The 14,796-nt window shown below is 43.8% G+C and overlaps 1 protein-coding gene across 3 annotated transcripts in view; it reads left to right on the top strand.

Annotated features, from left to right (window-relative positions):
* Positions 1 to 907: 907 nt before the first annotated feature.
* Positions 908 to 14,796, top strand: part of sting1 (stimulator of interferon response cGAMP interactor 1) — a 37,943-nt gene continuing 24,054 nt past the window's right edge. For 2 of the 3 annotated variants that reach the window (XM_068043516.1, XM_068043518.1), the window contains exons 1-2: positions 908 to 1,267; positions 14,344 to 14,573. In XM_068043516.1, coding sequence (XP_067899617.1) covers positions 14,344 to 14,573 — 230 coding nt within the window. In that variant the 5' untranslated portion in view covers positions 908 to 1,267. Of the gene's footprint in view, positions 1,268 to 13,878; positions 14,200 to 14,343; positions 14,574 to 14,796 lie in introns of all 3 variants that reach the window. The other variant, XM_068043517.1, reaches the window with a different exon arrangement.

Here is a 14,796-nt window from a genome sequence, read left to right as displayed (position 1 = left end):
AGCTCCCCCTTGGTGAATCCTTGTTCACCGCTTTCCAATTATTTGGCAAAGAAACCAGCACAAACAGGCTTTCTTAGGTTTAAAGAAGAAAAATTTAAATTTATTAAACTTAAACCCTAATTTGTTTAATGCCTACAGATACACAATGTACCCACACTAGCAAGCATATGCAATACACACATGCAAATAGAGACAGAAAAGTGAAGAAAAATAAAGTGGAAAAGTTTGAGGCAATATCTGAAGAGTTGTTGTTACGGTTCTTCGAGCTCACTGTAGAGTCCTTGATTGTAGGTAGATCTTGCTTTTCGTTGGGGCCCAGTATTCTTCTTAGACCTTGTTCGCTGTGGGAGAATTTTTTCTCTTGGGGTTCATGTGTCTTCAGTGGATTGAGAGGCTTGTAAGAAAAGGGAGGAGACAGGAGAGATCTTCTCAGTCCAAGAGCAAACAATCTTTCTGAGTTCAAACTCTCTGTGGCCAGTTCAAAAGAAAACCCTGGAACAATCAAACAGTCATGTGACCAGTTGGTCTAACCAGTCCTGCCCCTTAAGGATTGTATCCTCCTTAGCAGACCCTGGAATGCGCTTCCTCACCTTCAATGTCTGTTAGTATGTAAATTTGTTTTCCAGCCACTGCTGATCTGTTCAACAAGTCATTTCCTCGCTCCAACAAAAGTTAAAAATCAACGTTCATGACAAAATTGATGTGCCTCATTCTTGGCAGGTGGGGGCCTAGCAAAATTTTATAATGCAAATATTTGTATCTAGACTTTTAAAAATGGAATGCAGAAAAAACCTACTCAGACATAATAATGCCCCTAGGGAAGTAGAGAAATCCCCAATGGTATATATTGCTGAACGAACAGTTCAAGAAATACCCTCCCACCCCGATCCATCTGCACCCCAGCAGATGCAGAACTTCATGTGTTTAGACATTATTCTTCAGTAGAGAAAGCTGAGGGCCGGCCGCTTAACTTCACAGGGAGGAGACAAAACTTTGCAATTCTGAGCAATCTGCTCCCCACCTGAACGCCTTCTAGCAAAACGAAACTTTTCTCAGCAATTCTCGGTTTCTAATTTCACCGGATGGGAGTGTATGTTTTTCGTTCTCTCTGCTATTTTCAATAATTTCCGGAATTCAAGCCGGCACCAGTTGGAGCACAGGAATTGAGTTGAGCAGCTGTTGACTCTTCAACATCACCGTCCCCGCCGCCCGCTCTCTTGCTTCACTCTGTCTTTGGGAAGCCCTCTATCAGCGCAGAGGCTGCGAGGTGAGTGCAGACTGATCCGCAAGCGGCAGGCCATCACCACTTGTCGCTTATGTGTTAGGTGCAGACATCATCTTAACCGGAAGCTGCCAAAATAATACAAATTCTCTCTATATTCTTCAACAAAAAGCAAGGGAATTCTGAAATCGTTATGCTATAATTTAAAAAGTGATCGTTTGGAGAAAGAATATGCTGCATGGGAAGATGAGTGCAAGTTGTGGGCGCCCCATTGCAGCTCAGCTGTCCAGTATAAAAAGTTCGGTATGCGATTCTCACTCCCGTGTTGAATTCCGGTCTCATAAAATCATACAGCACCGAAGGAGGCCATTTGGCCCGTCGTGTCTGTGATGGCTTCTATCGGAGTAGATCTATGCAAAGTTACAACAGGAAATAACTTGATACTTAGCAAGACATCTGTTATAATCTGGATCACTGATTGTTTTAGCAAGACCTTTGTTATTACAATCTGGAAACACTGTTTGCTGCATTGCCAGTACTCTGTCACAGTCAAGGTTGCATCAGCAACATATTGCAGATGCTGGAAATCCAAAGTAAAAATAAAAAAATGCTGGAAATGCTCAACAGGTCTGGCATCATCGGTGAAGAGAGAAACGGAGTTCAGGGGCCGGATTTTCAAAGTGGAGGTGGGAAACAGCTAGGAACCTGGCCTAGTTTTTGGTCTGAAACCTGCCTCCTCTGGGAAGCTGATTCAGATTGCAATTTTCAAGTCGGAAAGCCTTAACTGGTATGGAGATGGTTTTCCTGTTCTCTTGGAGCCAGTGGGATTCAAAATGGCAGTGGGTCAGATCAAATGTGGGGCTCATTTAGACTTCCACGGCAGCCATAACTGAGGCTGCTGGTTGTCCTGAGCGAGCGATCTGCCTTCCACAGCACCAGAGGGAAGCGAGATGTCAAAGGGGAGCTGGAGGCCTGACAGTAGGGGCAGGGCAGACCCTCGCCTCATCGATGCCCACCTGGACCTAATGTCGGAGGCTGTGGGGGAGAGGAGGGAGGTCCTCTTCCAAGAGGGTGGCAGGAGGAGGCCACCTCGTCATGCAGCAGGGACACCTCTCTGTTCAGTGTTATACCCCACTGTTCCTTTTTATCGTGCTTTTACTTCCTGCTCGGCCCCCCGTCCCCCATGAGCTGTCTCATCCCAGGGCCTCAATGTAGTATACTTCAATTTAGTATACTGTATTCCCTGTTCACAATGTGGTCTCCTCCACACTGGGGAGACCAAACGCAGACTGGGTGACCGCTTTGCGGAAGACCTCCGCTCAGTCCGAAAGCATGACCCCGAGCTTCCGGTTGCTCACCATTTCAAAACGCCCCCCTGCTCTCGTGCCCACGTCTCTGTCCTGGGATTGCTGCAGTGTTCCAGTGAACATCAACGCAAGCTCGAGGAACAGCACCTTATTTACCAATTAGGCACACTACAGCCTGCCGGACTGAACATTGAGTTCAATAATTTCAGAGCATGACTGGCCCCCTTTTTATTTTTAGTTCTTTTTTCTTTGTTTATTTTATTTCAGTTTGTTTAATATGTTTTTACTGTGCCTACCCACTTTTTTCATGTTTGTGCTTGGGGCCAGGCGGTTCAGTTTTCTGTCAATTAACACCCACTCTGCACTAATGCTTTGTCTTTCACCACACCATTAACATACCATTTGCCTTTGCTTCATGACCTTCTGGTCAGTTATTCTCTGTGACCTTGTCCTATCAACATTTCTCTTTTGTTATCTCTTGCCCCAGCCCCGCTTTACTTGCTTAAAACTTATTACATTTCTAATATTTGCCAGTTCTGATGAAGGGTCACTGACCTGAAACATTAACGCTGCTTCTTTCGCCACAGCTGCTGCCAGACCTGCTGAGTATTTCCAGCATTTCTTGTTTTTATTTCAGATTTCCAACATCTGCAGTATTTTGCTTTTATGCTCAATGTAAGGTTCACAGCTCTCCGGAGGGCCATGTTATGAATGGTTGGCCTGATTAACAGGTGGCATTGGTTTTTTCGCCTCTGTGCCTCGGTCTGGGGCTCGGGTGGAGGAGATAGTAACCATCGCTTCAAGGGTTTCCCTTGTCCCCTTGGAGCCAGCCATGCAGCTTGGGACATGGAGTGAAGGACTGAGGCAGCCTGGACAGGTGGAGGATGAAAGTGTCATGGTAGCTGCCGGGAAAGCAAGCGCACACATAGAGGAAGCTCTTGTGGTCATGGACCAGTTGGAAATTGAGAGAGTGGAAGCCCTTCCTGTTGATGGATCTCACTGGTCGGTCGCTGGATGCTTTAATGGCCACATGGGTGCAAGCGATGATGCCCTGGGGGAATCCAGCAATGGAGGTTGAACCCAATGCCCTCTGTGCCAGCTTGCCCTCCTGAAAAGGGCATCTGTGACCGGCCTGATGACCTACTGAGATGCCGACTACGAGATGCCACCTAGGTCAACATCTGATCACTGGAACAACCCAGTTGCATAGAGTTTCAGGGCGCCTGAGACCTTGACAGTTGCAGGCATGGGACTGTAAGGCCTCTGGTCATTGTGGATCAGAACACACAGGACCGAGACCATCTGCCTGGATAGACGTAGGCACCCATGGCACTGGCAGGTAGCTGACTCTTGGGCTGTGTACCCGATGGCTTGGGTAGCGCCTTCCTCCACTTGCAGCCCCCTGCTATGCTCCTGTGTCCTCCAGCTGGCTAGGCGGTTACATCTGTCACAGATCATCTTGGCTGCTCTGTCCAACATCAGAGTCGCCTGTTTCCATCTGAACTCCCTCAGCTAGGCTTTGTGCGTTCACCACACCTTCATCTGCCAACCCCAGCTACCGCAGTTATGCTAGCAGCCTCATGTCCCTCTCCGATATTTTGCCACTCACCACTGAGAAATTCAACTCTTCCAGCTGCAGTAATAGCCACACTGAGGCACATCTGAAGCAGCTGAGCTTTATTTGCTGCCTCTGCTTTATTTTAATCATCCCTTCCCATAGTCCTCACAGTCCTCCACACTGTTCATGTCTTCACAACTCTGTTGTATTTCCCCCCATGGCGAATTGTTCCCTGAAACTGACGAGCTGTTAATGAGCTCTTTAATGAGCTCAACAGGCAGTTAATTGGACGCGGGTGCCCGACCTGTTCTCTCCCTGGCTGCTGCTCTTTAAAAATAGCATCACGTTCCGGAGGCAGCGGGACACAATGCCAGCCTCTGAGAACACAATATTTAAATCGCACTCACAGCCATTCCAACCCCCAGCAGGCTTTAAAATCCAGCGGCATGTTTCAGGTCTGTGACCTTTCATCAAAACTGGGAAAGTTTAGAAATTTAAAAGATACTCAGCAAGTGAATGAGGGAAGGGAGCGAAAAAGAACAAAAGGGAAGGCCTGTGATAGGGTGAAGGGCAGGGGAGATTAAATGACAAAAGGATTTATGGCACAAAGCCAAAGGGAGTGGTAAAGTAAAGAAAGAAAAGAAACAGGAGGTCTGTATGGCAGAATCAAGAATAGCTGCGGTCCAAAAGCAGGAAAAAAAAACAAGCCAGCAAAGATAAAGGTAACAATATGGGGGTAGAGGTTGTGCTAAAAAAATTTAATTCAATATTGAGTCCAGAAGGCTGTAAAGTGCCCAGTCAAAAAATGAGGTGCTATTCCTTGAGCTTGCTTTGAGCTTCATTGGAACACTGTAGCAAGCAACAGAAAGGTCATAGTGGCAGCAAAGCAGAGAATTAAAATGACAGGCAACTGGACGCTCAGGGCCATGCCTTTGAACTGAACAGGGCTGTTCCGCAAATTGGTCACCCGTTCTGCGTTTGGTCTCCCCAAATGTAGAGGATGTCGCAGTGAATACACAATTCTAAATTGAAAGAAGTTTCGCTTAGAAGAAATGTTTGGGGCCTTGGACAGTGAGAAGAGAGGAAGTAAAAGGACAGGTGTTGCACCCCCTGCACCTACTTGGAAAGGTGCCATGGGAAGTGGATGGGATGTTGGGGATGACTGAGGAATGGACTAAGGTATCGCGGAAGGAACGGTCCCTTCAGAATGCTGAAAGGTGGGGGAGTGTAAGATGTGTTTGGTGGTAGCATCACACTGGAAGTGGTGGAAATGGCGGAGGATGATCTTGTTAGCGGGAATGAATCTAGAAGAATCACTCGACACTCAGGTCTGCTCCAATGTCAAACAGTTTATTATGCCAGCGGGGAGCAGGTCACTGGTCTGTCCAGATGCCTCTCCACCGAACAAAGGAAAATCATCCATACTTATACATTTTTCAAACAGTTATTCAGCCCATCCTGGCTGGACATGATCCAATCATAACGGTTATTGATTACATACATTACACATATTACCAATTAGATTACTCTTTAGGCATCATGTGGCTACGTGATCAGCTCATGCAAGCCCCCTGATCATCTTGTGATGTTTCCCAGACCCCCTTATCAACTAAAATAAAAGCAAAATACTGCGGATGCTGGAAATCTGAAACAAAAACAAGAAATGCTGGAATCACTCAGCAGGTCTGGCAGCATCTGTGGAAAGAGAAGCAGAGTTAACGTTTCGGGTCAGTGACCCTTCTTCGGACCCTTCCTGTTCCGAAGAAGGGTCACTGACCCGAAACGTTAACTCTGCTTCTCTTTCCACAGATGCTGCCAGACCTGCTGAGTGATTCCAGCATTTCTTGTTTTTGCCCCTTATCAACTATCCTTGAGTCTTCACAATGAATCCTTCTACCTTTATCAAACTTGCATTCCTGATTGCTTCGTGCAGTCTGCAGTTACACAAAGCAACTGTCTTATACACTGATATGAGGGGCCTCCTTGGTCAGTCTAACTGTCTGGGTCTCACGGTACCATTCCCAGGGATATGACTTAGCCAATCTTGTTCCCACAGTGCCTTGGATGAGTACTCCATTTTGTAACAATATGTGGCTATACTTTCAACTTGTATATGAGTGTGTGTATATATATATATATAAATATATATATTCACTAGGATTATATGAATCTACTTACTCAAATAACATTTAAACAGTATGATATTTACTGCAGGTGCCTCTGCACTTGGGAATACTCTACAACAATCTGTTGAATATGGAGGCTGGTGTGGTGGAAGGTGAGGACAAGAGGAACCCTTTTGTGGTTCTGGGAGGGAGGAGAAGCAATGAGAGTAGAAGATTGTGAAATAGAACAGATACGGTTGAGGGCCTGTCAACCATGGTGGGGGAAAATCCTTGGTTGAGGGCAAAGGAAGATAAATCACAAGCACTTGTATTGAAGATTGCCTTGTTGGAACAGATGCAATGGAGATGGTGAAACTAGGAGAATGGAATAGAGTTCTTAAAGGAAGTAAGAAGCCCTCGCTGGTGACTGTAATAGATCTCATGGCACTATTTGAAGAGGTGCAAGGGAGTTTTGGTGTCCTGGCCAATGTTTTTCCCTCAATCAGCAACTAAACTAGATTATCTCATCATTTGATCTATTGTTGTTTGTGGGACGTTTCTGTGCACTAAAGTGTCATCTTAAATTATGTACCCTTGTATCGACAGTTGAATTTCATTTCACATTTATCCATCCACTTTGCAAGCAAGTTTATATCTTCCTGCAATCTTCCAGGTTATAGCTATAGCCTCCAATTTGGTGCCATTTTTAAAGTTCTGCACCATAGCTCCAATTCCTGACTCCAGAATTTTTTTGAAAGTTTTAATTGTCGTACCTGGGAAGCTCGAAATAGATAACATCCTATCTCTCTTGTGCAGCACACTTGGATTGAAGCAGAAAACACTGTAAGCAGAAAAATGTGTAGTGGTCAATCTAGTCTACAGGTTATGTTAATATACCCCACAGCAATAGCCATTTGTTATATTATTTAAAGAAAGAACTTGCATTTATAAAGTGCCTTTCCATCCCCAGGATGTTCCAAATGCTACCACAATTCTTTAGAAGTGTAATCACTGTTGTAATGAAAGTAAAGACAGCAGGTCTTCATGCAATTAAGAAGTTTATGTGGCATTCCTTATCAGCAAGTACCAGCCTTTGCTCAGGGGCAATACTCTTGCAGGAAGATAATTTTTTTATTCATTCATGGGATGTAAGCATTGCTGGCAAGGCCAGCATTATTGGTCATCCCTAATTGCCCCTGAGAAGGTGTTGGTGAGCTGTTTTCTTGAACCACTGCAGGCCATGTGGTGTTGGTGAGGGAGTTCCAGGCTTTTGATCCAGCAACAGTGAAGGAGTGGCGATATAGTTCCAAGTCAAGATGGTGTGTGTGATTTGGAGTGGAACTTGCAGGTGGTGGTGTTCCCATGCACCTGCTGCCCTTGTTCATCCAGCTGGTAGAGGTGCTGTCGAAGGAGCCTTGGCGAGTTGCTGCAGTGCTTCTTGTATATGGTACACACTGCTGCCACAATGCACCTGTGGTAGAATGAGTGAATGTTTAAGATGGTGGATGGAGTGCCAGTCATAAACAAGATTGCAGAGTGGACAGATGAATGGCAAATGACATTCCAATGAAGTGTGAGGTGGTTCATTTTAGTAGGATTATGCAATCACCTTTCGAAAGTGTAACCTCTTACCTCTGGTTTCATTACAATAAATCTATGCATCATCTTTCGTATTGCTTTTACTTCTTTTCTATAATGGGGCACCCAAACTGCACATAATACTCCAACTGTGGTCTAACTAAGATCTTGTACAAAGCCATCATTACTTGTGTTTATAACCTATGCATCTAGATACAAAGCCACCAGGTCATTTATGTAAATGTTTCTGTACAACACCCGTGACTGCACTTCCAATATAATCTTTACTTCTAAAGCATTTTGTAATGTCTTGAGAATGATGCAAGTTGTTTTTTAAATGCAAGCTCTTCTTTCTTTAAGAGTGACTCAACATGGATTTATCCCTTTTAATTCCAAGAAACTTTGTTTTGGGACTTATCTGTCCAGACTTTATTAACAACATTAGAAATTGTGGAGAAGAATGCCTTCATCGCATGATCTTGTTCCTCGGTTTATTCTGAACAACTTTGAACTCTGGGGATGGCACAGTGGTGCAGTGGTTAGCACCACAGCGTTACAATTCCAGCGACATGGGTTCGGTTCTGGGTACTGTCTGTGCAGAGTTTGCAAGTTCCCCCTGTGACTGTGTGGTTTCCTCCTGGTGCTCTGGTTTCCTCCCACATGCCAAAGACTTGTGGGTTGATAGATAAATTGGCCATTGTAAAAATTGTCCCTAGTGTAGGTAGGTGGTAGGAGAATTGAGGGAAGGTGAGGATGTGAGAGGGAAAATGGGATTACTGTAGGGTTAGCATAAATGGGTGGTTGATAGTCAGTGTGGACTTGGTGGGCCAAAGAGCCTGTTTCGGTGCTATGTGACTTGGCTCTGCTTTATATATGCTATTTATTTATTTTCTTTGGTTTGCTGGCAATCATTTGTATATACATTCACCTGCATATCTTCGAATCATAGGTTTCAGCACAGAAGGAGGCATTCAGCCCATCATGTCTTTGCCAGCTCTCTGTAAGTCCCACTTCTCTGTCCTTTCCCCATAGCCCTGCAAACCTTTTTTCTTCAGATAATGATCCAATTCCCTTTTTAAAGTCATGATTAAATCTGCAGTGCATTCCAGATCCTAACCACTCACTGCATTTGAAAAAAAAGTTTCTCAACCTGCCCTGCAACCTTCAGTGGTGTGTGCTAATATATCCCCAGGTCCCTCTGCTCCTATGCCCTCTTTTTAAAATTGTACCCTTTCTTCTATATTGTCTCTCCTCATTCTTCCTACCCAAATGAATCACTTCACACTTCTCTGAATTAAATTTCATCTGCCAATTGCCTGCCCATTCCACCAGCCCGTTTGTGTCCTCTTGAAGTTTATCACTTGCCTCCTCACAGTTCACAATACTTACAAGTTTTGTGTTATCTGCAAATCTCAAATTGTGCCCATGTCTAGGCCATTAATATATATCAAGAAAAGTAGGGGGTCCAAACACCGACCCCTGAGGGACTCCACCTTCCTCCAGTCCGAAAAACAACCATTCATCATTACTCTCTTGTCACTCAGCCAATTCCACATCCATGTTGCTACTGTCCCATTTATTGGCTCTAATTTTGCTGACAAGCCTGTGAGGTGGCATTTTATCAAATTCCTTTTGGAAGTCCATGTACCCTCCATCAACTGTATTACGTCCATCGACCTTCTCTACTGCCTCATTTTTGGTCTCGCAGGGAATCAAGGGATATGGGGAGTGGGCAGGAAAGTGGAATTGAAGCCCAAGAACAGCCATGATCATATTGAATGGCGGAGCAGGCTCAATAGGTCATATGGTCTACTTCTGCTCAGATTTCTTGTGTTCTTGTGTATGTGAGCATCACTGGCAAGGCCAGAATTTGTTGCCCGTCTATAATTGCCCTTGAGAAGGTGGTGGTGAGCCATCTTCTTGAACCACCACAATTCACCTGGTGTACGTACACCCACAGTGCTGTTAGGAAGGGAGTTCCAGGTTTTTGACTCAGCGATGGTGAAAGAACGGCAATATATTTCCAAATCAGGATAGTATGTGGCTTGGTAGGGAGCTTGCAGGTTGTGGTGTTCCCATGCATCTGCTGCCCTTGTCCTCTAGGTGTTAGAGGTTGCGGGTTTGGAAGGTGCTGTTAAAGGAGACTTGCCAGATTGCTGCAGTGCATCTTGTATATGCTACACATTGCTGCCACTGTGCACCGGTGATGGAGGGAGTGAATGCCACAGAATTCCTAGCTTCTGACCTGCTATTATAGCTACAGTGCTCCACACACCACTGACCACGTCCAGGCGCTTACCCATTGTCTCTTGAGATAAGGAGGCCAAAGAAGAAAATAAATGCCACCACTCCTTTCTTTCCTTCCCTATCTTTCCTGAACACCATGTATCCAGGAATATTTAGTATCCAGTCCTGCTCTTTTTTTTGAACCAAGACTCCATTATCACCACGAAATCATATTTCCACGTGGCTATCTGCGCCTGTAGCTCACCAACCTTATTTACCACGTGCTGTGCATTCACATACATGCACAGTAAACCAAATTTAGATCTTATTACATTCTCTCTTACTCTGACCCCACCTAATACCTTACTATTTCCTACTCTAGTGCTATCTGCCTCTCTCAATTCTCTGTGTAGGTTGGTTTTTCTCTCTAATATTGCTCCCTGGTTCCTATACCCCTGCGAAGTTGGAGAGTGAGATGCACTCAGGGGACTCCTGCACCATCTTCTTGGTCCTTCTTGACTTCGTGACAGTCACCCTCTCTGCCTGCATACCCTTAAGCTGCAGGGTGACCAATCTATAAACATGCTATCCACAAAACCCTCAGCCTTGCGGATGCACCGCATTGACATCATCTTCTGCTCAAGCTCCGAAACCCGGAGCACAAACTGCTTCAGCTGACGACTCTTCCTGCACATGTGGTTGTCCAGGACACAAGAAGCGTCTTAGAGCTCCCACATGGAACAGGATGTACACTTCTTGGGACTGAGCTGCCCTGCCATGCCTCTATATATCAGACTATTAAACTGATCTCTTAAATAAATAAAGGCTCACCGGCTACTCAGCAATCAGCTACTTCTCTTGTGCTGTCGTCACTTTGAGTTCCCACATGGAACAGGACGTACACTTCTTGGGACTGAGCTGCCCTGACATGCCTCTAAGTATCAGACTATTAAACTTACCGCTTAAATAAATAAACCTCACCAGCTACTCAGCAATCAGTTGCTTCTCTTGTGCTGTCGTCACTTTATTTTATAGGGAAGTTAACTGAAATTTTTGACAACTCTTATCTAAAAACCTTAGATGTTAATTTGTTGAAAAATTCAGAATTCTTTAGTGTTACTATCACTTGCCATTTAATTTTTAACTTTATCCCTTAGATCTGATTAATTAATTGAGCACTAATTGTAATTATATGATAAATTAGAAAATTGGCTTTAGTTTTTATATTAATTGATCAAATCTCAGTTTACAGTTGAATCATTTAGATTAATTTAAAAGCTTGCCAGAAAACTCACTCTACGTGGCTCCTTGTCCTGTGACGTCACTGCAGAATATTTTTTTCCTTCCCGTTTGGTTCAGCCTCATGGCTCACAGCCCAATTGCTCTCGGCCAGCTTCAACATTCTTAAAGGCTTCTCTGTCTCGCTATGCTTTGCTGCTCTGCTGCTGCTGGGGTTTCCAACAATGTTTTTATTGGCCCCTCTCCCCTGCGCTTTTATTCAAACATGCCAGCTCAATAATAGTCATAGGGAGGTTCCAAACTTTGGTCCCAAAAATATATCTTATCGCTTTAAGGTGCTATCCCCTTTGCTCCATCTTCCATACAAAGACATCTGGTTGAACATCCTCCTTCCATACAGTGAAATCCAATGTGAACAAGGCCATTCGACTAACTAATGCTGTTCATACAAGCATTACTCATGATTACTGACATTTGATAATTATAGGATTTATGCAGACATTTGATCTATGACTCACCAGAACTTAAAAGAATCCCATGAATTCCTTGAGGACCTAATTACAGATGGGGTGAGATCCTGCTCATCTCTCAACAGCTCCATTAATCATCAATGCTTATATATAATGTTGCAGTCAGCCACTCCCAAGGCTGTTAGTCTTATTATCCATCGACAATCATGCCATTTGAGTTATTTGCAGCACTCTGTCTACTGAGAGGCCTCTGCCCTGCTAACCTTGCTCTAAAAATAATGGTGGTGCTTTTGTTTTCCGTTACCATTTATTAACTGAAAGCCTTTTCCAACAATATCAACTCTTATCTTATAAAGTGTTCACTCAGCCTGTCTTCGTTTCAGTCTGTTGGAAGAAATAAATCTGCAGACCACAAGGGGATGCTATTGTAACATCCCTGGGTTAGACTACTATAAAATTAGTTATTGGGCAGCAATGAATCAATTAAATGCATAGACTGCTTGAAGGAGTAACTAACACCACTAAACCTGAGAAGGTGCCTACTACAGACCTGAATTTGCTGTCAGCTTTATAGTTATTTTTAAAAATGTTAACATGAAATGATAGAAGCTTTAAGGGAGAATTTTAACCCCCAAAAAACAGGTGGGAAGTTAAAGAGTTATAAATCTGCTTGCAGACCCCAACCCACATCCAACCCGTCCACTTCTGATTTTCTGCTTCCAGGAGGCATGTTGGCAATTTAACTATTATTATAAGGTCATAGGCCTAATTTTTATCCAGCATTTCCAATTTAACTCTGGACAGCTGGAATTCTCAAACCTCAGGAAACCTGGCAGGTGCAGGAAGACAAGGACTGTTGCATCCAGGAGGTAAGTGCCTTTCCACTTACCTGCTGGATCCAGCATACCTGCCTCGCCAACCCCTGCAATCAGACACCCTCCCCAACCCTCCCTCTCTCATCCGGAGGCCTCCGATTCCTCCATTCGGCCTCCTTTCCCTCAAGCTTCTGACCACCCTTCCCACCCCCACCCACCACTCACCACTTACTGGATCACGCCTTGGATCAACCTGGCTCTGTGGCCTTTTCTCTAGCATTCCTCACTCAACAAGAAGCCAAGCCTGTCAACCAGGCTAATACTGGACAGGGAACCTGTCACTGACATCACACACATGCTGTGTAGTTAAAACATCACAGTGTGCAAGAAAACCCCAACTTCCAGGTTTCCCACGTGCTGCAGCACTGCCATCCCTGCTCCCACCTGGTTATAAACTTAAAATTACTCCCAACAAGCTTGAATTATTGAGAAAATTACGTAGTTTTTTAAAAAATTCAAAATGAGTTTTGAGCAATTTGCCTGGTTTAACCTCTTCTTTTTATTGGTAGGTTTTCCTGATTGATTGTTCAGGATTGGTTGGTTACGTATAGCACAGTAATTTCTCATTAGTATTCTGGCTACTTCCCTTGCTTTTGGTTGACACATTCCCTTCCTTTTTTGGTTCTGTTGCTCTTTTACCAGGAAAGGATCCAAGCATTTAAGAGATAATCTTACAGAGGTATATAAAATCGTTAATAGGAACATAGGAGCAGGAGTAGGCCATTCAGCCCATCGAGCCTGCTCCACCATTCAATACGATCATGGCTGATCATCTACTTCAATGCCTTTTTCCCCACACTATTCCCATATCCCTTTATGTCATTGGGATTTAGAAATCTGTTAATCTCTACTTTAAACATACTCAATGACTGAGCTTCCACCGCCCTCTGGGGTAGAGAATTCACAATAGAATGGGAGAAAATGCAGAAAATCACTTCAAAGTAAACTGTTTAAATAAAAGACAAGGACACAGGTTCACATGATCAAAATGCAGGTTTAGGGGTGACAGCAGGAAATTCATCTTCAGACAGAGGGATGGATCTTGACTTTGTGCAGTAGTGTAAAATGGGTGATAGCGAATCGACAACCTGTTTTGCATCTATCCCAATTTTTATTTCCATTATGGCAAATATGTAAAACGGGCTGCCAATTTGCCATCACCCATTCTACACAACTGCACAAAGTCAAGAACTACCCCAAACAGTGATCAATACATAGAACGGAGTTTCAGATAGATTAGGGGTAATGAAAACCCTGGAAACATTTAAGAACAACTTTTATTTTATTTATTTATTTAGAGATACAACACTGAAACAGGCCCTTCGGCCCACCGAGTCTGTGCCGACCAACAACCATCCATTTATACTAACCCTACAGTAATCCCATATTCCCTATCACCTACCTACACTAGGGGCAATTTATAACGGCCAATTTACCTATCACCTACAAGTCTTTGGATGTGGGAGGAAACCGGAGCACCCGGAGAAAACCCACGCAGACACAGGGAGAACTTGCAAACTCCGCACAGGCAGAATCGAACCCGGGTCCCTGGAGCTGTGAGGCTGCGGTGCTAACCATTGCGCCACTGTGCCGCCCTTGAACTCGAATTTGCAAAGGAGGTAGGACAGGATGTTTCTGGATGGAGGAACTAAAATTGGTCAAATGACTTTCCTCAACTGTAATTATTTTGTGAACATTTATTTAAAATTTGTATCAGTAATTTTTGGGCCCATTTTTAATTACATTTTCTCTCACTTTCACAGATGGTCTTTTTATCGCAAATGTTTTCGGCGGATATATCACTGCCTCGTGGAAATGCAGCCATTTGGTCTTCCATCATTGTTATGCTTGCCTCTTTCACCTATATGTACTTTTCCACTGAGTTAAAGATTATTGCACAGCAAATCACATTCCAGCTTTTTATATCATTTCTAGCTGGAAGTATGATCAGGCTTTGTGAGTTTCTGGAGGAATGCAGGCACATCCCTTCCAGGTATGTACATGCCATGGTTAAAGGAAGAGTTATTATCAACCATTTTTTCAAAGCCAAACTTTTGCAAAAAAAATTCATAAACCTTAACATCTTTTTTATTTTGCTGTGCATTTCTATTATCTTAGATTTTTGTGTGAGATATTCCCTAATTTAAAATATGATACTAAGAGTGTAACAAAAGTAATCTCTGTAATGTTCTTGTTTTTAAGATAAAATTCTGTTT

Source organism: Heterodontus francisci, chromosome 12 (assembly GCF_036365525.1).
Source record: "Heterodontus francisci isolate sHetFra1 chromosome 12, sHetFra1.hap1, whole genome shotgun sequence".
Classification (NCBI taxonomy): Eukaryota; Metazoa; Chordata; class Chondrichthyes; order Heterodontiformes; family Heterodontidae; genus Heterodontus; species Heterodontus francisci.
This window is presented reverse-complemented; position numbering and strand designations above follow the sequence as displayed.